Source organism: Petromyzon marinus, chromosome 80 (assembly GCF_048934315.1).
Source record: "Petromyzon marinus isolate PM22_M1 ecotype Great Lakes invasive population chromosome 80, UKy_Petmar_22M1.pri1.0, whole genome shotgun sequence".
In the NCBI taxonomy this organism is placed as follows: Eukaryota; Metazoa; Chordata; class Hyperoartia; order Petromyzontiformes; family Petromyzontidae; genus Petromyzon; species Petromyzon marinus.
In genome coordinates this window covers 11172465-11199050 of record NC_133746.1, presented here as the reverse complement: position 1 = coordinate 11199050, position 26586 = coordinate 11172465, and the positions used below count along the sequence as shown (strand labels likewise).

General features: G+C 54.6%; 2 protein-coding genes across 2 annotated transcripts in view; one reads left to right on the top strand and one right to left on the bottom strand.

Moving 5' to 3' along the window:
- SHPK (sedoheptulokinase) overlaps positions 1-15496 on the bottom strand; it is a 42503-nt gene extending 27007 nt beyond the window's left edge. The window contains exons 1-4 of the mRNA XM_032981392.2: positions 15278-15496; positions 12052-12193; positions 9090-9384; positions 5576-5728 (exon numbers count right to left, since the gene is read on the bottom strand). Coding sequence (XP_032837283.1) covers positions 5576-5728; positions 9090-9384; positions 12052-12193; positions 15278-15496 — 809 coding nt within the window. The remainder of the gene's footprint in view (positions 1-5575; positions 5729-9089; positions 9385-12051; positions 12194-15277) is intronic.
- Positions 15497-18143: 2647 nt separating this feature from the next.
- Positions 18144-26586, top strand: part of PTGR1 (prostaglandin reductase 1) — a 43893-nt gene continuing 35450 nt past the window's right edge. Inside the window, exon 1 of the mRNA XM_032981382.2 lies at positions 18144-18256. The gene's annotated coding sequence lies outside the window, so the exon portion shown is untranslated. The remainder of the gene's footprint in view (positions 18257-26586) is intronic.

Sequence of the window (26586 nt, the reverse complement as noted above, 5' to 3'; positions counted from 1 at the left end):
TTGAGACTGTGGTGTTGTGTTGAGACTGTGGTGGTAGTGTTGAGTCTGTGGTGTTGGTGTTGAGACTGTGGTGGTAGTGTTGAGTCTGTGGTGTTGTGTTGAGTCTGTGGTGGTAGTGTTGAGTCTGTGGTGTTGTGTTGAGACTGTGGGTTGGTGTTGAGACTGTGGTGGTAGTGTTGAGACTGTGGTGGTAGTGTTGAGACTGTGGTGGTAGTGTTGAGACTGTGGTGTTGTGTTGAGTCTGTGGTGTTGTGTTCAGACTGTGGTGGTAGTGTTGAGACTGTGGTGGTAGTGTTGAGTCTGTGGTGGTAGTGTTGAGACTGTGGTGGTAGTGTTGAGACTGTGGTGTTGTGTTGAGACTGTGGTGGTAGTGTTGAGACTGTGGTGGTAGTGTTGAGTCTGTGGTGGTAGTGTTGAGTCTGTGGGTTGGTGTTGAGTCTGTGGTGGTAGTGTTGAGACTGTGGTGGTAGTGTTGAGACTGTGGTGGTAGTGTTGAGACTGTGGTGGTAGTGTTGAGTCTGTGGTGTTGTGTTAAGACTGTGGTGGTAGTGTTGAGACTGTGGTGGTAGTGTTGAGACTGTAGTGCAGTGTTGAGACTGTGGTGGTAGTGTTGAAACTGTGGTGTTGGTGTTGAGACTGTGGTGGTAGTGTTGAGTCTGTGGGTGTTGTGTTGAGACTGTGGTGGTAGTGTTGAGACTCTGGTGGTAGTGTTGAGACTGTGGTGGTAGTGTTGAGTCTGTGGTGTTGTGTTGAGTCTGTGGTGTTGTGTTGAGACTGTGGTGGTAGTGTTGAGACTATGGTGGTAGTGTTGAGACTGTGGTGTTGGTGTTGAGACTGTGGTGGTAGTGTTGAGACTGTGGGTTGGTGTTGAGACTGTGGTGGTAGTGTTGAGTCTGTGGTGTTGTGTTGAGTCTGTGGTGTTGTGTTGAGACTGTGGTGGTAGTGTTGAGACTATGGTGGTAGTGTTGAGTCTGTGGTGTTGTGTTCAGACTGTGGTGGTAGTGTTGAGACTGTGGGTAGTGTTGAGACTGTGGTGGTAGTGTTGTGACTGTGGTGGTAGTGTTGAGACTGTGGTGGTAGTGTTGAGACTGTGGTAGTGTTGTGTTGAGACTGTGGTGGTAGTGTTGAGACTGTGGGTAGTGTTGAGTCTGTGGGTTGGTGTTGAGTCTATGGGTAGTGTTGAGACTGTGGTGGTAGTGTTGAGACTGTGGTGGTAGTGTTGAGACTGTGGTGGTAGTGTTGAGTCTGTGGGTTGGTGTTGAGACTGTGGTGGTAGTGTTGAGACTGTGGTGGTAGTGTTGAGTCTGTGGTGTTGGTGTTGAGACTGTGGTGGTAGTGTTGAGACTGTGGTGGTAGTGTTGAGTCTGTGGTGTTGGTGTTGAGACTGTGGTGGTAGTGTTGAGACTGTGGTGGTAGTGTTGAGACTGTGGTGGTAGTGTTGAGACTGTGGGTTGGTGTTGAGACTGTGGTGGTAGTGTTGAGACTGTGGTGTTGTGTTGAGTCTGTGGGTAGTGTTGAGGTTATGGTGCAGTGTTGAGTCTGTGGGTAGTGTTGAGTCTGTGGGTATTGTTGAGTCTATGGTACAGTGTTGAGTCTATGGGTAGTGTTGACTCAATGGTGCAGTGTTCAGTCTATGGTGCAGTGTTGAGGTTATGGTGCAGTGTTGAGTCTATGGTGCAGTGTTGAGACTGTGGTGTTGTGTTGAGTCTATGGGTAGTGTTGAGATTATGGTACAGTGTTGAGTCTATGGTACAGTGTTGAGTCTATGGTGCAGTGTTTAGTCTATGGTGCAGTGTTGAGTCTATGGTGCAGTGTTGAGTCTATGGTGCAGTGTTGAGTCTATGGGTAGTGTTGAGATTATGGTGCAGTATTGAGTCTGTGGGTAGTGTTGAGTCTATGGTGTAGTGTTGAGTCTATGGTACAGTGTTGAGTCTGTGGGCAGTGTTGAGTCTGTGGGTTGGTGTTGAGTCTATGGGTAGGGCTGAGTCTATGGGTGGCAGTGTTGAGTCTGTGGTGCAGTGTTGAGACTGTGGTGTTGTGTTGAGTCTGTGGGTAGTGTTGAGTCTATGGTGCAGTGTTGAGTCTATGGGCAGTGTTGAGTCTATGGTGAAGTGTTGAGTCTATGGGTAGTGTTGAGGTTATGGTGCAGTGCTGAGTCTGTGGGTAGTGTTGAGTCTGTGGGTAGTGTTGAGTCTGTGGTGTAGTGTTGAGTCTATGGTGCACTGTTGAGTCTGTGGGTAGTGTTGAGTCTGTGGGTAGTGTTGAGTCTATGGTACAGTGTTGAGTCTGTGGGTAGTGTTCAGTCTATGGGTAGTGTTGAGTCTATGGTGTTGTGTTGAGTCTATGGTGCAGTGTTGAGTCTATGGTGCAGTGATGAGTCTATGGTGCAGTGTTGAGTCTATGGTGCAGTGTTGAGTCTATGGTGCAGTATTGAGTCTATGGGTAGTGTTGAGTCTATGGTGCAGTATTGAGTCTATGGTGCAGTGTTGAGTCTATGGTGCAGTGTTGAGTCTATGGTGCAGTGTAGAGTCTATGGTGCAGTGTTGATTCTATGGTGCAGTGTTGAGTCTATGGGTAGTGTTGAGTCTGTGGTGTTGTGTTGAGTCTATGGTGAAGTGTTGAGTCTATGGGTAGTGTTGAGTCTATGGTGAAGTGTTGAGTCTATGAGTGGCAATGTTGAGTCTATGGGTAGTGCTGAGTCTATGGGTGGCAGTGTTGAGTGTATGGGTAGTGTTGAGTCTATGGTGCAGCGTTGAGTCTATGGTGCAGTGTTGAGTCTATGGGTAGTGTTGAGTCTATGGTGCAGTGTTGAGTCTACGGTGCAGTGTTGAGTCTACGGTGCAGTGTTGAGTCTATGGTGCAGAGTTAAGTCTACGGTGCAGTGTTGAGTCTATGGTGCAGTGCTGAGTCTATGGTGCAGTGTTGAGTCTATGGTGCAGTGTTGAATCTATGGTGCAGTGTTGAGTCCATGGTGCAGTGTTGAGTCTATGGTACAGTGTTGAGTCTATGGGCAGTGTTGAGTCTATGGTGCAGTGTTGAGTCTATGGTGCAGTGTTGAGTCTATGGTGCAGTGTTGAGTCTACGGTGCAGTGCTGAGTCTACGGTGCAGTGTTGAGTCTATGGTGCAGTGTTGAGTCTATGGTGCAGTGTTGAGTCTGTGGGCAGTATTGAGTCTATGGTGCAGTGCTGAGTCTATGGGCAGTCTTGACTCAATGGTGCAGTGTTGAGTCTATGGTGCAGTGCTGAGTCTATGGTGCAGTGTTGAGTCTATGGACAGTGTTGACTCAATAGCGTAGTGTTAAGTCTATGGTGCAGTGCTGAGTCTATGGTGCAGTGTTGAGTCTATGGTGCAGTGTTGAGTCTATGGGTAGTGTTGAGTCTATGGTGCAATGTTGAGTCTATGGGCAATGTTGAGTCTATGGTGAAGTGTTAAGTCTATGGGCAGTGTTGACTCAATGGCGTAGTGTTGAGTCTATGGTGCAGTGTTGAGTCTATGGTGAAGTGCTGAGTCTATGGTGCAGTGCTGAGTCTATGGTGCAGTGTTGAGTCTATGGTGCAGTGTTGAGTTTATGGTGCAGTGCTGAGTCAATGGTGCAGTGTTGAGTCTATGGTGCAGTGCTGAGTCTATGTTGCAGTGTTGAGTCTATGGTGCAGTGTTTAGTCTATGGTGCATTGTTGAGTCTATGATGCAGTGTTGAGTCTATGGTGCAGTGTTGAGTCTATGGTGCAGTGTTGAGTCTATGGTGAAGGGTTGAGTCTACGGTGAAGTGCTGAGTCTATGGGTAGTGTTGACTCAATGGTGCAGTGTTGAGTCTATGGTGCAGTGTTGAGTCTATGGTGCAGTGTTGAGGCTATGGTGCAGTGTTGAGTCTACGGTGCAGTGCTGAGTCTACGGTGCAGTGTTGAGTCTATGGTGCAGTGTTGACTCTATGGGCAGTGTTGAGTCTATGGTGCAGTGTTGAGTCTATGGTGCAGTGTTGAGTCTATGGTGCAGTGTTGAGTCTACGGTGCAGTGCTGAGTCTACGGTGAAGTGTTGAGTCCGTGGTGCAGTGTTGAGTCTATGGTGAAGTGCTGAGTCAATGGTGCAGTGTTGAGTCTATGGGCAGTGTTGACTCAATGGTGCAGTGTTGAGTCTATGGTGCAGTGTTGAGTCTATGGTGCAGTGTTGAGTCTATGGTGCAGTGCTGAGTGTATGGTGCAGTGCTGAGTCTATGGTGCAGTGCTGAGTCTATGGTGCAGTGTTGAGTCTGTGGTGCAGTGTTGAGTCTATGGTGCAGTGTTTAGTCTATGGTGAAGTGCTGAGTCAATGGTACAGTGTTGAGTCTATGGTGCAGTGTTGAGTCTATGGTGCAGTGTTGAGTCGATGGTGCAGTGTTGACTCAATGGTGCAGTGTTGAGTCTATGGTGAAGTGCTGAGTCAATGGTGCAGTGTTGAGTCTACGGTGCAGTGTTGAGTCTATGGGAGGTGTTGACTCAATGGTGAAGTGCTGAGTCTATGGTGCAGTGCTGAGTCTATGGTGCAGTGCTGAGTCTATGGGCAGTGTTGAGTCCGTGGTGCAGTGTTGAGTCTATGGGTAGTGTTGAGTCTATGGGAGGTGTTGACTCAATGGTGAAGTGCTGAGTCTATGGTGCAGTGCTGAGTCTATGGTGCAGTGCTGAGTCTATGGTGCAGTGTTGAGTCTATGGTGCAGTGCTGAGTCTATGGTGCAGTGCTGAGTCTATGGTGCAGTGTTGAGTCTATGGTGCAGTGCTGAGTCTATGGTGCAGTGTTGAGTCCGTGGTGCAGTGTTGAGTCTATGGTGCAGTGTTGAGTCTACGGTGCAGTGTTGAGTCTATGGGAGGTGTTGACTCAATGGTGAAGTGCTGAGTCTATGGTGCAGTGCTGAGTCTACGGTGCAGTGTTGAGTCTACGGTGCAGTGTTGAGTCTATGGTGCAGTGTTGAGTCTATGGTGCAGTGTTGAGTCAATGGTGCAGTGTTGAGTCTATGGTGCAGTGTTGAGTCTATGGTGCAGTGTTGAGTCTATGGTGCAGTGTTGACTCAATGGTGCAGTGTTGAGTCTATGGTGAAGTGCTGAGTCAATGGTGCAGTGTTGAGTCTATGGGCAGTGTTGACTCAATGGTGCAGTGTTGAGTCTACGGTGCAGTGCTGAGTCAATGGTGCAGTGTTGAGTCTATGGTGCAGTGTTGAGTCTATGGTGCAGTGTTGAGTCTATGGGCAGTGTTGAGTCTATGGTGCAGTGTTGACTCTATGGGCAGTGCTGAGTCTATGGTGCAGTGCTGAGTCTATGGTGCAGTGTTGAGTCCGTGGTGCAGTGTTGAGTCTATGGTGCAGTGTTGAGTCTATGGGCAGTGTTGAGTCTATGGGAGGTGTTGACTCAATGGTGAAGTGCTGAGTCTATGGTGCAGTGCTGAATCTATGGTGCAGTGTTGAGTCTATGGTGGAGTGGAGTCTATGGTGCAGTGTTGAGTCTTTGGGCAGTGTTTAGTCTCTGGTGGGGTGGAGTCTATGGTGCAGTGCTGAGTCTACGCGAGGTGCTGACTCAATGGTGCAGTCCGTGGCGCAGTGCCCTCACCCCTCCATGTCCCAGGCGCCAGCCTGCGCGTCAAAGTATCCCCAGCTGGCGGCGTTGTGAGCGGTCATGACGGGACTCGGGAGGTCGCAGAGCGCGGACACCAGCAGGTCCTGCACGGTCCCCGCACAGTCGTAGTCCCGCAGCGCGCCGGGCCTGCGGGGTCACGACAGCCGGGGTTCGACTCCTGGCCCAGGCGCGTTTTTCGCGACGCAATTTGGCACGATGGCGGGGGAACAGTCGGTGCGTGAGCCGGAAGTCGTCTCGGTCAGTCGACCCCACGGCACCCGGCTGGGTCCTGCCCCGTGACCGCCTGCCGGCGGCGAGCCTTCGGCGCCCCACGCGATAGCCTCAAGGTGCACCTCGCCTGGCGCCGTGGCGACGTCACCGTCACTTAGTGGCGGTCGTTGCGTTGACGGGTGGGGAGCGGCGGTGCAACGGTTAGCGCCACGCCGCGCCACGAACCTGACCACGACCCGGGTTGGATGCCCGCTCACGGCCAACACCGGCGACGATAAATCTGAACCGGTCCCGGGCCTCCCCTAGGTCGACTCAGCCTCAAATGAGTACCTGGTGCGATTTGTAAACATCGCCACCGGGGAGACAAAGGCGGCCCGGCGTGGTGCTGACCACCCACCACCTCGTGTGCCGTGCCGGCCTTAATAGGTGTCGCCAACAGCACTCGCCCCAACAGTCTGGTAAGGCTATACAGGGGATATTTGTCTTTATCTTTGTGTCAGTGTGTGTGTGTGTGTTAGTGTGTGTGTCAGTGTGTTTGTCAGTGTGTGTTTGTGGGGAGCGATAGTGTAGCGGTTAGCGCGCTACGCTATGAACCTGGCGACCCGGGTTCGATTCCCGCTCACGGCCAACACCAGTGACGATTATCTGAACTGGTCCCGGGCCTCCCCTAAGTCGACTCAGCCTCAAATGAGTACCTGGTGCGGTGTGTAAACATCGCCACCGGGGAGACAAAGGCGGCCGGGCGTGGTGCTGGCCACCCACCCCCTCGTGTACCGTTCCGGCCTTCATAGGTGCTCGCTAACAGCACTTGCCCCTACAGTCTGTTACAGGCTATATGGGGGATATTTGTCTTTGTGTCAGTTAGACCGGCTCCAGTTTAACAGCAGAGGTTTCACTCCGAATCAGTCGAGCGGCAATATCTTTTCATCGGTTACGTAACGCTGTGTGGAAGCTACCTGGTCTGTCGCTCTGCACTAAGCTTCAGGTCTTCTCGGCCATGGTCATTCCCTCCCTTCTTTACGCTTGCGAAACATGGACCCCCCTAATGGAACATCTTTGCCGGTTAGAAACATTTAGGCTGGCCTGCCTACGATCCATCCTGGGTTTAACCAGACTGGATTGTGTGAGGAGCTCACAAATCCTTGAAAGATCTGGGCAAGGTCCCATCAGTGAGCTCCTCCGGAGGGCAAGGCTGCGATGGCTCGGTCATGTAGCCCACATGCCCAGCCACCGCATGCCGAAACAGCTTTTGTTTGACCGGATTGAGGGGGCTAAACGGGCGCGGCACGGACTAGAGAAGAGATGGAGTGATGTGGTACAGGAGGACGTGGAGCTGAGTGGACTTGCCGATGACTGGTACAAGCGGTGTCAAGATCGGCCTCTGTGGAGGAGGCTCGTGAAGGACGCTACTGGGCAGTTGGAGGTAGTCGCCCTCCAACAACAACGGAGGTCGGAGGAGCGACGCTCAAAACAACGAGCGGAGCGCCGGGTGGCTAAAGCACAGCAGGTTGGCACCGTAGGGGGCACAGGTGGTGCATCAGCCAGTCATCTCAGTCAGTCGACCCGTGGCACCTGGGTCTGCCCTGTGACCTCCTGCCACCGGGCGTTCGACACTTCACGTGGCCTCAGGGTGCACATGGCCTGGCACAAGCATCGTGGTGACGTCACCGCCACTTAGTGGTGAATGGCGGTTGTTGTTGCGTGTCAGTGTGTGTCAGTGTGTGTGTGTCAGTGTGTGTTTATCCTCCACCAAGACCTCACAGAAATGCTCAGAAAATCTGCAGACCTTTTCCTGGGGGCTGGAGATCGGATCATCAACTTTCCCTTCAGTATGATAATAGGTGTGGCCCTGCACGTTATCTTTTTGATGGAATTAGAGAATGGTTCGTGAGCTACAACGGAATTTTCCATCTCCTCAGCAACCTGTGACCACCACTCATCCTTCCAGTGCCACAGGGCGCTCCGAACCTCCGAGCGAAGGCTCCGCTGAGCCTCCGCATTCTCCGACGTGAGATGTTGTAGATGGTTGGCGTGGGCCTGTCGCTTTCTCTTAGCCAGCTGGGCCAGCTCCTCCATCGGCCAGGGTCTTTGGGGAGGTCTCGACTGCATGCCCATCGTAGCCACAGCAGCCACATGGCCCAGTCTTGAACCTCGCCCATTTCCCCTTCGAATGAGAATTGGTGGAGGGAGGGGGGACGATGCCAACCCCCAGCTGCAAGCGATAATATTCCCGCTTGCAGCCTACACAAGCTGGCCAAGACCAGGCCACTGGACGCTTGAATGGGGACCTAGGTGGATGCCTGCCATCACAGTGGAAGAATGGCAGGCGCATCTTACGGATGACAAGCCGATGGTCCGTGGGCATTTCAGCTCCAATGTACGAGCCGGTGTGAAGTACACAGGCCCGTATCTGCTGTCCCGTCACTACGTAATCCAGCATCCACGATGTTGTGTGGATGCGCCGATGCCGGGACAGCCCAATTGGCAAATTGCAAGCCCAATGGGACTTCGCAGAAGTCTAGCAGCCTCCTGCCGTTGTTGTTGTTGAGCTGACCTGGCCCATGCCTTCCAATCACGCCAGCCCAGGTGCCAGCATCATGACCCACTCGGGCATTAAAGTCACCCAAATAGGATGACCCGATTCCAGAGGGACCACCTTAGCCAGCACCTGAGACAGGAGGTCACAGAGGGCATCCGACTCATCGGCCTTGAAATGCATCCCTCCAATTATCTTCACTTTTTTTTGTGGGAGCGGTGAGCCGCCTCCACCGCCGCCACCACCACCACCACTCTTCTTCGCCTTCCGTGAACGGGGAGGCGAGCCCACAACAGTCTGGGGCTCGCATCTTCCCACGCCTCACCGACAAAAATCCCACAGCGCACTCACTGTTTGGTCCAGACGCAATGCCACCTCGTTGTTGTTTGGCGCTTTTAACGCCCGGCGGTGAGGCCTGACCCACCCCTCATGGTGACTGGAGCCCGAACCAGTCCACCGGGCCGCCTGCCTTCCGCAGGGTTCCCCGGCGGCAATGCACTCAGCTCCCGACAAAGGAGCGGCAAGCCTCCCCCCCCCCACGTCCGCGGCCAGTGTTCAAACGTTCCACGCGTGGCTTCGGACGTTCGCAAACAGACAAACGCTTCCGGGATATGGCGAAGAGGCGGACGGCACAGGTCAGTCAGCCTGACACGGGTTTTCGAGCCGGGTAACGAGCGACAGGGGTGAGTCAGGGGAGTCCCGACAAGTGGGGAGTGGGGGGCGAGAGAGACTCCCTCTCACGCGTGCCGGGCGAGCCACACGAGAGTGGCGCAGCCGTAGCCGGAGGCGACGGCGCAGGCTCCCGGTCGGGGCGCCGGCAGCGCGGAGAGGAAGTCGGGGGTGCAGCGGGCGTCCTCCCACGTGACGAGCCGCGAGCACTCAGACACGTCGAACCAGCTGCCCGCTCCGCCCTGCCCGCCGTCGGCGTCGGCGGCGGCGGCGGCGGCGGCGTCGGCACAGCCGGCGGCGGCGTCGGCACAGCCGCCGTCGGCGTCGGCGTCGGCGGCTTCTCGCTTGGAGGGACGGTAGCGCCAACCTGAGTTAAAACGCCAAGCGCAAGCTCAACTTAGTCATCGATTGAGATACGTTCAGAGCCACAGAGATACACAGAGACCCACAGAGATACACAGAGACCCACAGAGACACACAGAGACCCACAGAGACACACAGAGACCCACAGAGACACACAGAGGACCCACAGAGACACACAGAGACCCATAGAGACACACAGAAACCCAGCGAGACACACAGAGGACCAACAGAGACACATTGAGACCCACGGAGACACAGAGACCCACAGAGATACACAGAGACCCACAGAGACCCACAGAGACACACAGAGGACCCACAGAGACACACAGAGGACCCACAGAGACCCACAGAGACCCACAGAGACACACAGAGATACACAGAGACACACAGAGACCCACAGAGACACACAGAGACCCACAGAGACACACAGGGACCCACAGAAACACACAGAGACCCATAGAGACCCACAGAGATACACAGAGACACACAGAGACAAACAGAGACCCACAGAGATACACAGAGACCCAGAGAGACACACAGAGGACACACAGAGACACACAGAGACAAATAGAGACCCACAGAGATACACAGAGACCCAGCGAGACACACAGAGGACCCACAGAGACCCACAGAGACACACAGAGGACCCACAGAGACCCACAGAGATACACAGAGACACACAGAGACCCACAGAGATACACAGAGACACACAGAGATACACAGAGACACACAGAGACACACAGAGACCCACAGAGACACACAGAGACACACAGAGACCTACAGAGACACACAGAGACCCACAGAGACGCACAGAGACCCACAGAGATACACAGAGACCCAGCGAGACACACAGAGGACCCACAGAGACCCACAGAGATACACAGAGACACACAGAGACCCACAGAGACCCACAGAGACACACAGAGACACCCACAGAGACACACAGAGACGCATAGAGACACACAGAGACCCACAGAGACCCACAGAGGACCCACAGAGACCCACAGAGATACCCAGAGACCCAGCGAGACACACAGAGGACCCACAGAGACACACAGAGACCCACAGAGACACACAGGGACCCACAGAAACACACAGAGACCCATAGAGACCCACAGAGATACACAGAGACACACAGAGACAAACAGAGACCCACAGAGATACACAGAGACACAGCGAGACACACAGAGGACACACAGAGACACACAGAGACAAACAGAGACCCACAGAGATACACAGAGACCCAGCGAGACACACAGAGGACCCACAGAGACCCACAGAGACACACAGAGGACCCACAGAGACCCACAGAGATACACAGAGACCCATAGAGACACACAGAGACCCACAGAGACCCACAGAGACGCACAGAGACCCACAGAGATACACAGAGACCCAGCGAGACACACAGAGAACCCACAGAGACACACAGAGACCCACAGAGACCCACAGAGATATAGAGACCCACAGAGATACACAGAGACCCAGCGAGACACACAGAGGACCCACAGAGACACACAGAGACACACAGAGGACCGACAGAGACCCAGCGAGACACACAGAGGACCCACAGAGACACACAGAGACACACAGAGGACCCACAGAGACCCACAGAGATACACAGAGACCCAGCGAGACACACAGAGGACCCACAGAGACACACAGAGGACCCACAGAGACCCACAGAGACACCCAGAGACCCAGCGAGACACACAGAGGACCCACAGAGACACACAGAGGACCCACAGAGACACACAGAGATACCCACAGAGACACCCACAGAGACACACAGAGACCCATAGAGACACACAGAGGACCCACAGAGACACACAGAGACAAACAGAGACCCACAGAGATACACAGAGACCCAGCGAGACACACAGAGGACCCACAGAGACCCACAGAGACACACAGAGGACCCACAGAGACCCACAGAGATACACAGAGACCCAGCGAGACACACAGAGGACCCACAGAGACACACAGAGGACCCACAGAGACACACAGAGATACACAGAGACCCAGCGAGACACACAGAGGACCCACAGAGACACACAGAGATACCCACAGAGACACCCACAGAGACACACAGAGACCCATAGAGACACACAGAGGACCCACAGAGACACACAGAGACAAACAGAGACCCACAGAGATACACAGAGACCCAGCGAGACACACAGAGGACCCACAGAGACCCACAGAGACACACAGAGGACCCACAGAGACCCACAGAGATACACAGAGACCCATAGAGACACACAGAGGACCCACAGAGACCCACAGAGACGCACAGAGACCCACAGAGATACCCAGAGACCCAGCGAGACACACAGAGGACCCACAGAGACCCACAGAGACACACAGAGATACCCAGAGACCCAGCGAGACACACAGAGGACCCACAGAGACACACAGAGACCCACAGAGATACACAGAGACCCAGCGAGACACACAGAGGACCCACAGAGACACACAGAGGACCCACAGAGACCCACAGAGATACCCAGCCAAGTCCCAGCGAGTCCCCGGCGAGACGCAGCCGTGTGGAACGACGTCACACCTGACCCATCTGGGACCCCCCCGCGGACTAGCAAAAAAAAAAACAGGGCCGCAGGAGCAGCCCCACCCGCCCCCGGCCCCCCGCGGCGGCGACGTTGCGGGCGCGAACCTTGGCCGGACCGCCAGAGTACCACGCCGTGCATCTGGCCCGAGACACCGACAAGGCCGACGCGACTGATCAGCCCCGCCGGCAGCTCCAGCAGGCACTGCTCCAGCGCCGCCATGATGAGGCCCACATCTTGCTCACGGCCCTGCGCAGCAAAGACGCACGGAGGAGGAGGAGGAGGAGATCACTCAGCCACAGTGTTAGACTACGTGCAGTGTTAGACTATGTGTTAGTCTATGTGTTAGTCTATGTGTTAGTCTATGGTGCAGTGTTAGACTATGTGTTAGTCTATGTGTTAGTCTATGTGTTAGTCTATGTGTTAGTCTATGGTGCAGTGTTAGTCTATGTGTTAGTCTGTGGTGCAGTGTTAGTCTATGTGTTAGTCTACGTGCAGTGTTAGTCTATGTGTTAGTCTATGTGTTAGTCTATGGTGCAGTGTTAGACTATGTGTTAGTCTATGTGTTAGTCTATGTGTTAGTCTATGTGTTAGTCTATGTGTTAGTCTATGGTGCAGTGTTAGTCTATGTGTTAGTCTATGGTGCAGTGTTAGACTATGTGTTAGTGTATGGGCAGTGTTAGTCTATGTGTTAGTCTATGTGTTAGTCTATGGTGCAGTGTTAGTCTAAGTGTTAGTCTATGTATTAGTCTGTGCAGTGTTAGTCTATGTGTTAGTCTATGTGTTAGTCTATGGTGCAGTGTTAGTCTAAGTGTTAGTCTATGTGTTAGTCTACGTGCAGTGTTAGACTATGTGTTAGTGTATGGGCAGTGTTAGTCTATGTGTTAGTCTATGTGTTAGTCTATGGTGCAGTGTTAGACTAAGTGTTAGTCTATGTGTTAGTCTACGAGCAGTGTTAGTCTATGTGTTAGTGTATGGGCAGTGTTAGTCTATGTGTTAGTCTATGTGTTAGTCTATGTGTTAGTCTATGGGCAGTGTTAGTCTATGTGTTAGTCTACGTGCAGTGTTAGACTATGTGTTAGTCTACGTGCAGTGTTAGACTATGTGTTAGTCTATGTGTTAGTCTATGTGTTAGTCTATGTGTTAGTCTATGGTGCAGTGTTAGTCTAAGTGTTACTCTATGTGTTAGTCTACGTGCAGTGTTAGACTATGTGTTAGTCTATGTGTTAGTCTATGTGTTAGTCTATGGTGCAGTGTTAGTCTAAGTGTTAGTCTATGTGTTAGTCTACGTGCAGTGTTAGTCTAAGTGTTAGTCTATGTGTTAGTCTACGTGCAGTGTTAGTCTATGTGTTAGTCTATGTGTTAGTCTATGGTGCAGTGTTAGTCTAAGTGTTAGTCTATGTGTTAGTCTACGTGCAGTGTTAGTCTATGTGTTAGTCTATGTGTAAGTCTACATGCAGTGTTAGACTATGTGTTAGTCTATGTGTTAGTCTATGGTGCAGTGTTAGACTAAGTGTTAGTCTATGTGTTAGTCTACGTGCAGTGTTAGTCTATGTGTTAGTCTATGTGTTAGTCTATGTGTTAGTCTATGGTGCAGTGTTAGTCTAAGTGTTAGTCTATGTGTTAGTCTACATGCAGTGTTAGTCTAAGTGTTAGTCTATGTGTTAGTCTACGTGCAGTGTTAGTCTATGTGTTAGTCTATGTGTTAGTCTACGTGCAGTGTTAGACTATGTGTTAGTCTATGTGTTAGTCTATGGTGCAGTGTTAGTGTAAGTGTTAGTCTATGTGTTAGTCTATGTGTTAGTGTATGTGTTAGTCTATGGTGCAGTGTTAGTCTAAGTGTTAGTCTATGTGTTAGTCTACGTGCAGTGTTAGACTATGTGTTAGTCTATTTGTTAGTCTATGTGTTAGTCTACGTGCAGTGTTAGACTATGTGTTAGTCTATGTGTTAGTCTATGGTGCAGTGTTAGTCTATGGTGCAGTGTTAGTCTATGTGTTAGTCTATGGGCAGTGTTAGTTGATCGTGCAGTGTTAGTCTATGGGTAGTGATAGTCTATGGATAGTGTTGAGTCTATGTGTTAGTCTATGGGTAGTGATAGTCTATGGGTAGTGTTGAGTCTATGTGTTAGTCTATGGGCAGTGTTAGTTGATGTGCAGTGTGAGTCTATGTGTTAGTCTATGGTGCAGTGTTAGTCTATGGTGCAGTGTTAGTCTATGTGCAGTGTTAGTTGATGGGCAATGTGAGTCTATGTGCAGTGTTAGTCTATGTGCAGTGTTAGTCTATGGGCAGTGTTAGTTGATGGTGCAGTGTTGAGTGTATGGGCAGTGTTGAGTCTATGGTGCAGTGTAAGTCTATGGGCAGTGTTGAGTCTATGGTGCAGTGTTAGTCTATGTGAGTGTTAGTCTATGGGCAGTGTTGAGTCTATGGTGCAGTGTAAGTCTATGGGCAGTGTTGAGTCTATGGTGCAGTGTTAGTCTATGTGAGTGTTAGTCTATGGGCAGTGTTGAGTCTACGGGCAGTGTTAGTCTATGGGCAGTGTTAGTCTATGTGAGTGTTAGTCTATGTGCAATGTTAGTCTACGTGAGTGCTAGTCTACGTGAGTGTTAGTGTATGGGCAGTGTTAGTCTATGTGCAATGTTAGTCTATGTGAGTGTTAGTCTACGTGAGTGTTAGTCTATGTGCAATGTTAGTCTATGTGAGTGTTAGTCTACGTGAGTGTTAGTCTATGTGAGTGTTAGTCTATGTGAGTGTTAGTCTACGTGAGTGTTAGTCTACGTGAGTGTTAGTCTATGTGTAGTGTTAGTCTACGTGAGTGTTAGTCTATGGGTAGTGTTAGTCTATGTGAGTGTTAGTCTATGGGCAGTGTTAGTCTATGGGCAGTGTTAGTCTATGTAAGTGTTAGTCTATGTGAGTGTTAGTCTATGGGCAGTGTTAGTCTATGGGCAGTGTTAGTCTATGGGCAGTGTTAGTCTATGTGCAGTGTTAGTCTATGTGAGTGTTAGTCTATGGGCAGTGTTAGTCTATGGGCAGTGTTAGTCTATGGGCAGTGTTAGTCTATGTGCAGTGTTAGTCTATGGGCAGTGTTAGTCTACGTGACTGTTAGTCTATGTGAGTGTTAGTCTATGTGAGTGTTAGTCTATGTGAGTGTTAGTCTATGGACAGTGTTAGTCTATGTGAGTGTTAGTCTACGTGAGTGTTAGTCTACGTGAGTGTTAGTCTATGGGCAGTGTTAGTCTATGAGCAGTGTAGGCTGGGGGAGGGGCTTCCGGTAGTAGGGGGGAGGGCTTCCGGTCGGGGCGGGGGGGGTGGAAGCGGGGGAGGGGTGGACCCACGTGACCGGGCGCCTCGCGGCTCGCGACGTCGGCGCGGGTCGGGCGAGCGCGGCTCGCGAGCGGCTCGGCTCGGGTACGGCTCGGATCCAGCACGGTCGCCTTCACGGAACTCGTGCCCACGTCCACTCCCAGCACGAGACGAGGCCCCGCCCCCTCCTCAGCCCCCTCCGCCCCCTCCGCTCCCCCGACCCCCACGTGACGGCGTTTCGCGCTCCTCATGGCACCCGCTCGCACGAATCGATTCCTCAGAGTATGAAAAAAAATGTTGCGAAATCGAACCATCGATTCTTTCGGTGTCTGCCCATAGGAAGGAATCGACACGTGACGCATCCATCCGAATTTTCCCCCCACACTCAAAATATCGGAATATTTATATTTGGCACAGGAGGGAATCCGATGTGCCGTAAAGCTCTTTGTTTTCAACAGAACGCCCAGGAGAAGAAGAGAGAGCCATCGTTTATACATACAGACCCATAGAGATACATAGAGATCCATAGATATACATAGAGATACATAGAGACCAATAGAGATACACAGAGACCCATAGAGATACATAGAGACCCATAGAGATACATAGAGACCCATAGAGATACATAGAGACCCATAGAGATACATAGAGGCCCATAGAGATACATAGAGACCCATAGAGATACATAGAGACCCATAGACATACATAGAGACCCATAGAGATACATAGAGACCCAAACATACAGACCCATAGAGATACATACAGACCCATAGAGATACATAGAGACCCATAGAGATAGATATACATACAGACCCATAGAGATACATAGAGACCCATACATACCGATCCATAGAGATACATACAGACCCAGTGAGATACATAGAGACCCATAGAGATACATACAGACCCATAGAGATACATAGAGACCCATACATACAGACCCATAGAGATACATAGAGACCAATACATACAGACCCATAGAGATACATACAGACCCATAGAGATACATAGAGACCCATAGAGATAGAGATACATACAGACTCATAGAGATACATAGAGACCCATACATACAGACCCATAGAGATACATACAGACCCACATAGATACATAGAGACTCATACATAGAGGCCCAGTGAGACATACAGTCCCATAGAGATACGTAGAGACCCATATAGATACATAGAGACCCATACATAGAGACCCACAGACTCAGTGATTAACACTGAACCCTGTGGGAGCCTTAGTCTGGCTCTGTGAGTCTCAGTGATTAACACTAAACCCTGTGGGAGCCTTAGTCTGGCTCTGTGAGTCTCAGTGATTAACACTGAACCCTGTGGGAGCCTTAGTCTGGCTCTGTGAGTCTCAGTGATTAACACTGAACCCTGTGGGAGCCTTAGTCTGGCTCTGTGAGTCACAGTGATTAACACTGAACCCTGTGGGAGCCTGAGTCTGGCTCTGTGAGTCGCATTGATTAACACTGAACCCTGTGGGAGCCTCAGTCTGGCTCTGTGAGTCTCAGTGATTAACACTGAACCCTGTGGGAGCCTTAGTCTGGCTCTGTGAGTCTCAGTAATTAACACTGAACCCTGTGGGAGCCTCAGTCTGGCTCTGTGAGTCTCAGTGATTAACACTGAACCCTGTGGGAGCCTCAGTCTGGCTCTATGAGTCTCAGTGATTAACACTGAACCCTGTGGGAGCCTTAGTCTGGCTCTGTGAGTCTCAGTGATTAACACTGAACCCTGTGGGAGCCTTAGTCTGGCTCTGTGAGTCTCAGTGATTAACACTGAACCCTGTGGGAGCCTTAGTCTGGCTCTGTGAGTCTCAGTGATTAACACTGAACCCTGTGGGAGCCTCATTCTGGCTCTGTGAGTCTCAGTGATTAACACTGAACCCTGTGGGAGCCTTAGTCTGGCTCTGTGAGTCTCAGTGATTAACACTGAACCCTGTGGGAGCCTTAGTCTGGCTCTGTGAGTCTCAGTGATTAACACTGAACCCTGTGGGAGCCTTAGTCTGGCTCTGTGAGTCTCAGTGATTAACACTGAACCCTGTGGGAGTCTTAGTCTGGCTCTGTGAGTCTCAGTGATTAACACTGAACCCTGTGGGAGCCTTAGTCTGGCTCTGTGAGTCTCAGTGATTAACACTGAACCCTGTGGGAGCCTGAGTCTGGCTCTGTGAGTCTCAGTGATTAACACTGAACCCTGTGGGAGTCTTAGTCTGGCTCTGTGAACCTTACCACGTGGTCACTCACCTCTCTCTATGCACGGTCCAGGCCCCCCACCCACCTCTCTCTATGCACGGTCCGGGGCCTCCCCCCCACCTCTCTATGCACGGTCCGGGGCCTCCCCCCACCTCTCTCTATGCACGGTCCGGGGCCTTCCCCCCCCACCACCTCTCTCTATGCACGGTCCGGGGCATCTTCTCCCCCGCCACCGCTTTCTATGCACAGTCTGGGCCCCCCACCACCTCTCTCTATGCACGGTCCGGGGCCTCTTCCCCACCTCTCTCTATGCACGGTCCGGGGCCTCCCCCCTCCACCTCTCTCTATGCACGGTCCGGGGCCTCCCCCCCAACCTCTCTCTATGCATGGTCGGGGGCCTCCCCTCACACACCTCTCTCTATGCACGGTCCGGGGCCTCCCCCCACCTCTCTATGCACGGTCCGGGGCCTCCCCACCACCTCTCTCTATGCACGGTCCGGGGCCTCCCCCCCACCCTCTCTATGCACGGTCCGGCCCCCCCCAACCTCTCTCTATGCACGGTCCGGGGCCTCCCCTCACACACCTCTCTCTATGCACGGTCCGGGGCCTCCTCCCACCTCTCTATGCACGGTCCGGGGCTTCCCCCCCTCCTCTCTCTATGCACGGTCCGGAGCATCCTCCCACCACTCTATGCACGGTCCGGGGCCTCTCCCGCCCACCTCTCTCTATGCACGGTCCGGGGCCCGCTGTCGCTATAAAAGACGTGGCGAAGGGCTGGTGTAGGACGAATTCCAGTCGCTGTTGAGCTAAGCTGGTGAGTCGTAGTCTGAGATTGTCTGAGATTGTCTGAGATTGTGTCTGAGATTGTGTCTGAGATTGTGTCTGAGATTGTGCGCGTGAGTGTGCGCGTGTGAGATTGTGTGTTTGTGTGTGTGAGATTTTGTGCGTGAGATTGTGTGTGTGTGCGTGAGATTGTGTGCGTGATTGTGTGCGAGTGAGATTGTGTGTGAGGTTGTGCGTGAGGTTGTGCGTGAGGTTGTGCGTGAAGTTGTGTGTGAGATTGTGTGTGTGTGTGTGTGCGAGATTGTGGGAGATTGCGTGTGAGATATTGTGCGTGAGATATTGTGCGTGTGAGATTGTGCGTGAGATTGTGTGTGAGATTGTGAGATTTTGTGTGTGAGATTGTGTGCCTGTGTGTGAGATTGTGTGTGTTTGTGTGTGAGATATTGTGTGTGTGTGTGAGATTGTGTGAGATTGTGTGTGTGAGATTGTGTGTGTGAGATTGTGTGTGTGTGAGAGATTGTGTGTGTGTGAGAGATTGTGTGTGTGTGAGAGATTGTGTGTGTGTGAGATTGAGATTGTGTGTGTGGGAGATTGCGCGTGTGTGTGTGTGAGAGATTGTGCGTGTGTGTGACCCCCCTAATGGAGCATCTTCGCCGATTAGAAACATTTAGGCTGACCTGCCTACGATCCATCCTGGGTTTAACCAGCAGGCTGGATTGTGTGAGGAGCTCACAAATCCTTGAAAGATCTGGGCAAGGTCCCATCGGTGAGCTCCTCCGGCAGGCAAGGCTGCGTTGGCTGGGTCATGTAGCCCGCATGCCCAGCCACCGCATGCCGAAACAGCTTTTGTTCGGCCGGATCGAGAGGGCTAAACGGGCGCGGCACGGGGCTAGAGAAGAGATGGAGTGATGTGGTACAGGAGGCACGGGGCTAGAGAAGAGATGGAGTGACGTGGTACAGGAGGCACGGGGCTAGTCAAGAGATGGAGTGATATGGTACGGGAGGCACGGGGCTAGTGAAGAGATGGAGTGATGTGGTACAGGAGGCATGGGCTAGAGAAGAGATGGAGTGACGTGGTACAGGAGGCACGTGGCTAGAGAAGAGATGGAGTGATGTGGTACAGGAGGCACGTGGCTAGAGAAGAGATGGAGTGATGTGGTACAGGAGGACGTGGAGCTGAGTGGACTTGCCGATGACCGGTACCAGCGGTGTCAAGATCGGCCTCTGTGGAGGAGGCTCGTGAAGGATGCTCCTGGGCAGTTGGAGGTAGTCGCCCTCCAACTACAACGGAGGGCGGAGGAGCGACGCTCACAACAACGAGCGTAGCGCCGGGTGGCTAAAGAGCAGCAGGTTGGCACAGTAGTGGGCACAGGTGGTGCATCAGCCAGTCATCTCAGTCAGTCGACCCGTGGCACCTGCTGGGTCTGCCCCGTGACCTCCTGCCAGCGGGCGTTTGACACTTCACGTGGCCTCAAGGTGCACATAGCCTGGCACAAGCGTCGTGGTGACGTCACCGCCACTTAGTGGCGAACGGCGGTTGTTGTTGTGTGTGAGTGTGTGTGAGAGATTGTGCGTGCACTTTCCCCAACAGTCCATTAAGGCTATCCGGGGGATCTTTGTCTTTGTGCTAGCGCGTGTGTGTGGCGGTGAGTGGGTGATGTGTGAGCTGGGCGTGTGAGCGGGCGAGGTGAGGTTAGCGGGCGGGTGAGGTGAGGTGAGCGGGTGAGGTGAGGTGAGGTGAGCGGGTGAGGTGAGCGAGCGGGTGAGGTTAGCGAGCGGGTGAGGTGAGCGGGTGAGGTGAGGTGAGGTGAGCGGGTGAGGTGAGGTGAGGTGAGCGGGTGAGGTGAGCGAGCGGGTGAGGTGAGCGAGCGGGTGAGGTGAGGTGAGCGGGCGAGGTGAGGTGAGCGGGTGAGGTGAGCGGGTGAGGTGAGGTGAGCGGGCGGGTGAGGTGAGCGGGTGAGGTGAGGTGAGCGGGCGGGTGAGGTGAGGTGAGCGGGCGGGTGAGGTGAGGTGAGGTGAGCGGGCGAGGTGAGGTGAGCGAGCGGGTGAGGTGAGCGAGCGGGTGAGGTGAGGTGAGCGGGCGGGTGAGGTGAGGTGAGGTGAGCGGGTGAGGTGAGGTGAGCGGGTGAGGTGAGGTGAGCGGGCGGGTGAGGTGAGGTGAGCGGGCGGGTGAGGTGAGGTGAGCGGGTGAGGTGAGGTGAGCGGGCGGGTGAGGTGAGGTGAGCGGGCGAGGTGAGGTGAGCGGGTGAGGTGAGGTGAGGTGAGTGGGCGGGTGAGGTGAGGTGAGCGGGCGAGGTGAGGTGAGGTGAGCGGGCGAGGTGAGGTGAGCGAGCGGGTGAGGTGAGGTGAGCGGGCGGGGTGAGGTGAGGTGAGCTGAGGTGAGGTGAGCGAGCGGGTGAGGTGAGGTGAGCGAGCGGGTGAGGTGAGGTGAGCGGGCGGGTGAGGTGAGCGAGCGGGTGAGGTGAGGTGAGCGAGCGGGGTGAGGTGAGGTGAGCGGGCGGGGTGAGGTGAGGTGAGCGGGCGAGGTGAGGTGAACGGGCGGGTGAGGTGAGGTGAGGTGAGCGGGCGAGGTGAGGGTGAGGTGAGCGGGCGAGGTGAGGGTGAGGTGAGCGGGCGAGGTGAGGGTGAGGTGAGCGAGCGGGTGAGGTGAGCTGAGGTGAGGTGAGCGAGCGGGTGAGGTGAGGTGAGCGGGCGAGGTGAGGTGAGCGAGCGGGTGAGGTGAGGTGAGGTGAGCGGGTGAGGTGAGGGTGAGGTGAGGTGAGGGTGAGGTGAGCGGAGCGGTGGTGGAGTGGTTCGCGCTATGCTGCGAACTCCGACAGCCCTGAGCTCTGGGCAGGGGAGACAAAGGCGGCCGGGCGTGGTGGTGCTGGCCACCCACCCCCTCGTGTGCCACAGCGCCGGCCTTCATTAGGTGCTGCTGCTACTCGCTACTAACAGCACTTGCCCCTACAGCCCTGTTAGAGGCTACCTGGGGGATCTTTGTCTGTGTATAGGCGCTGCTGCTGCTACTCGCTACTAACAGCACTTGCCCCTACCGCCCTGTTAGAGGCTACACGGGGGATCTTTGTCTGTGTATAGGTGCTGCTGCTACTCGCTACTAACAGCACTTGCCCCTACAGCCCTGCTAGAGGCTACACGGGGGATCTTTGTCTGTGTGTAGGTGCTGCTGCTACTCGCTACTAACAGCACTTGCCCCTACAGCCCTGTTAGAGGCTACACGGGGGATCTTTGTCTGTGTATAGGTGCTGCTGCTACTCGCTACTAACAGCACTTGCCCCTACAGCCCTGCTAGAGGCTACACGGGGGATCTTTGTCTGTGTATAGGTGCTGCTGCTACTCGCTACTAACAGCCCTTGCCCCTACAGTCTCTTGAGGCTACACGGGAGATCTTTGTCTTTGTTATGTATGTGCGTTGTGCAATGGGAAGATCTGGATTAACTCAAACAGTGGACTTCGCTCACACAGACAAAGATCCCCCGTGTAGCCTCAACAGACTGTAGGGGCAAAGGCTGTTAGTAGCGAATAACAGCAGCACCTACACACAGACAAAGCTCCCCCGTGTAGCCTCTAGCAGGGCTGTAGGGGCAAGTGCTGTTAGTAGCGAGTAGCAGCAGCACCTATACACAGACAAAGATCCCCCGTGTAGCCTCAAGAGACTGTAGGGGCAAGGGCTGTTAGTAGCGAGTAGCAGCAGCACCTACACACAGACAAAGCTCCCCCGTGTAGCCTCTAGCAGGGCTGTAGGGGCAAGTGCTGTTAGTAGCGAGTAGCAGCAGCAGCACCTATACACAGACAAAGATCCCCCGTGTAGCCTCTAACAGGGCTGTAGGGGCAAGTGCTGTTAGTAGCGAGTAGCAGCAGCACCTATACACAGACATAGATCCCCCGTGTAGCCTCTAGCAGGGCTGTAGGGGCAAGTGCTGTTAGTAGCGAGTAGCAGCAGCACTTATACACAGACAAAGATCCCCCGTGTAGCCTCTGACAGGGCTGTAGGGGCAAGTGCTGTTAGTAGCGAGTAGCAGCAGCACCTATACACAGACAAAGCTCCCCCGTGTAGCCTTTAGCAGGGCTGTAGGGGCAAGTGCTGTTAGTAGCGAGTAGCAGCAGCACCTAATGAAGGCCGGCGCTATGGCACACGAGGGGGTGGGTGGCCAGCACCACCACGCCCGGCCGCCTTTGTCTCCCTAGTGGCGATGTTCACTACACCAGGTAACTCATTGCGGGCCGAGTCGACCCAGGGGAGACCCAGGACCGGTTCAGATAATCATCACTGGTGGTGGCCCTGAGTGGGAGTCGAACCCGGGTCGCCAGGTTCATGGCGCTAACCACTAATCTTACCGCTCCCCACACACCGCGTACGTACACGCACACACACGCACGCACGGTGGCTCAGTGGTTAGGGCCGAGCTGCGCTTTGCTACGAACCCCGGTCAAAGTCCTTCGTGTGACAAGAGTGACCTTGCAACACCTCCACGTAGACCGACCTTGCAACACCTCCACATAGACCAACCTTGCAACACCTCCACGTAGACCGACCTTGCAACACCTCCACGTAGACCGACCGTGCAACACCTCCACGTAGACCGACCTTGCAACACCTCCACGTAGACCGACCGTGCAACACCTCCACGTAGACCGACCTTGCAACACCTCCACGTAGACCGACCTTGCAACACCTCCACGTAGACCAACCTTGCAACACCTCCACGTAGACCGACCGTGCAACACCTCCACGTAGACCGACCTTGCAACACCTCCACGTGGACCGACCTTGGAACACCTCCACGTAGACCGACCTTGCAACACCTCCACGTAGACCAACAATGCAAGAGGGCGAGGGAGTCTGTCCAGGAGCTACTGGACAGGATCGTCCGGGCAGCCCCCGTCACCCTTCAGCAGCAGGAGCTCCACGCCGCTGTGAAAGGGGCCCGCAGCCTGTCAAGCCCTAGGGATTTGCCGGCCTACCGGCCGGGTTTCACGCGGTCTTTTGGGACGAGCTCGGCCCGAGCCTACTGGGATTGGTAGCAGTAATAGGTTTTTACCCTTTTTTGCCTGACGCAAAAAACTGACACCTTTCATACAAGGGATCATGTTTGCAAAAGCCACAACACGTGTAGTCAAAATGCAAGCAAAAAAGAGACAACTCTGATAATGATATTGGCACTGTCCTTGAATTTGATTGGTCCACACCCGTGACGGCTTTTCTTAGAGCCCTTAGTCTCCACTGGTGTTGGACCAGAAGACGCCAACAGGCCTACTTGGAATTGTTGACGGAGAGGCCTGCGGAAGGGGTGAACTCCCACAGAACTGCAGCAGAGCGACGGTCTCCCTACTCCTCAAGAAGATGGGAATGTGCGCCTCATCGAGAATTGGCGACCCGCGTCTCCCTCTTTGTGCGCCGACTGCAAAATCTTCTCCGGGGTTTATGACAAACCTCCTCAAGACGGCGCTGGGTCAGCTGGTCCTGCCGGAACAGTCGTATTTGCATCCCCGGCCCGGTGCATCTACGACAACATCGGTTCGTTCGGAGGCATTAATCTCGCGACGTGGACTCGGGGCCTCCTCTTCTTGCATCGGTAGAAGGCCTTCGACAGGGCGAGCCACGAGCGCCGTGGACAAGCTCCTAACGTCGCTCGGCTTCGGCCAGGGCCTTCATCTCGCACGTTAGGCTCCTGTACACGGCGGGGGGGGGGGAGAGGGGGGGGCACGTCCGGCCTCGTGAAGACAAACCAGCGGCCCGGCGCCCCTTTCCCCGTGACGGGGGGTGGGGGGGGGGGAGTGGGAGTCGGTCAGCTGTGCGGCCCCTCTTGGAACTGCTGTTGCACCCTGCCCATTGAGCCACTGCTACGCCACCTCGGACGAAAATCTGTCCGGCCTCGAGGCCCCGGGACCTGAGAACGCGGTCGTCAGGATCTTGACCTACGCAGACGTCGTAGGGGGGGGGGGGGTGTAAGGAAATGAGTTCTTCCTGTTGGACCTGAGCCTGATCGACTGCACGAGGCTGCCGGGTTATCACCGGAGCCTCTTGGACGCGTGGCGGAGCTTCGAGTGCGCGCTACGACCTCGCGCATTTTCCTGAACGAGAGCCCCCTGTTCTGCAACGGCCTCTTCAGGGGATCGGAGGAGAGAGGACCCCCCCCCCCGGCCCTACGCCACACCTCGGCAGGGCTGCTGTGGGGCGGGGCGGTCTTCCGCCTCGTGCGGGCCCCCCACCGGAGCAAGTGGAAGACCGCAAGCTGAGATCGCCGGCACCGCTTGGGGGACTCCGCTCCGCGCTCGCCGGGGAGAATCTGCCTGCGGGGACGTCCGAAGCAGCTGGCGATGCCGGGGGATGGTGGCACCACCACCACCACCACCCCCCCTCCTCCCCCCCCCCTTCTCTCCTCCTTCCTCCCTTCCGGAGTTGTGCATCTCCTGTGGCTGCGTCCAAGGCGCTGCACGACCCGGGACCTGGCCGACCTACCGGGCACAAAAAATTGAGAGATCATTTCTCTCCCCGCATTGTGGCAGCCTCCCCCCACCCCCCACCCCCCCCCCCCCCACCCCCCACCCCCATAGCCGAATGCTGCGGTGACCTTCGGTGGAGATTGGCACGCCGGACGTTGCCATCAGCCGCCCTGTGGCTCGGCCGGTAATCTCGCTCGGGGGGTTCCAGACTTGTGCACTTTCTGCGGTGCCGGGGAGGATCTGGGGGGGCACTTGCGCCCCCAGCGGCTGAACCCCAACGTTCCGACTGTTGGGGACCGTCTTCGGGGAACTGGGGGGGCGGGGGGGGGGGGGCGGGGGGGGGAGGGCGCCCTTCTACAATGGCAGCTTCGTGCGTGTGGGGCGGTGCCTCGCCTGGCCAACGAGCGCCACGAAGTCGCCGACTCCGCCGGTGCCTGAGCCAGGGTGGGCCGGTGTACAGGACGAGGAACAAAGACGCTGCGAGGCGGCGCCGACGGCCCGCTCCGCGGTGCTGCCGGCGTTCAGGGGCCTGCTCAAGGCGCGGCCCCGGCTGGAGCTCGCCGCGTCCCGCTCGCGCGTCACTCACGTACCACTCACGTGTACCACTCACACGTCACTCACGTGTACCACTCACGTGTACCACTCACGTGTACCACTCACGTGTACCACTCACGCGTGTCACTCACGTACCACTCACGCGTACCACTCACGCGTGTCACTCACACGTCACTCGCACGTCACTCACGTACCACTCACGCGTACCACTCACGTGTGTCACTCACGCGTACCACTCACACGTCACTCACGCGTACCACTCACGCGTGTCACTCACGTACCACTCACGTGTACCACTCACGTACCACTCACACGTCACTCACGTGTACCACTCACGTGTACCACTCACGTGTACCACTCACGTGTACCACTCACGCGTGTCACTCACGTACCACTCACGCGTACCACTCACGCGTGTCACTCACACGTCACTCGCACGTCACTCACGTACCACTCACACGTCACTCACGCGTCACTCACGCGTACCACTCACACGTCACTCACGCGTACCACTCACACGTCACTCACGCGTCACTCACGCGCGTCACTCACACGTCACTCACACGTCACTCACGTACCACTCACACGTCACTCACACGTCACTCACGTACCACTCACACGTCACTCACACGTCACTCACACGTCACTCACGTACCACTCACACGTCACTCACACGTCACTCACGTACCACTCACGCGTACCACTCGCACGTCACTCACACGTCACTCACGTACCACTCACACGTCACTCACACGTCACTCACGTACCACTCACGCGTACCACTCGCACGTCACTCACACGTCACTCACGTACCACTCACACGTCACTCACGTGTACCACTCACGTACCACTCACGCGTACCACTCACGTGTACCACTCACGCGTGTCACTCACGCGTACCACTCACGCGTACCACTCACGTGTACCACTCACGCGTACCACTCACACGTCACTCACGCGTCACTCACGTACCACTCACGTACCACTCACGCGTACCACTCACACATCACTCACGTACCACTCACGTGTACCACTCACACGTCACTCACGCGTCACTCACGTACCACTCACGTACCACTCACGCGTGTCACTCACGCGTACCACTCACGCGTGTCACTCACGCGTACCACTCACACGTACTACTCACGTGTACCACTCACGTGTACCACTCACGCGTACCACTCACGTGTACCACTCACGTACCACTCACGTGTACCACTCACGCGTACCACTCACGTGTACCACTCACGCGTGTCACTCACGCGTGTCACTCACGCGTGTCACTCACGCGTGTCACTCACGTACCACTCACGCGTACCACTCACGCGTACCACTCACGCGTGTCACTCACGCGTGTCA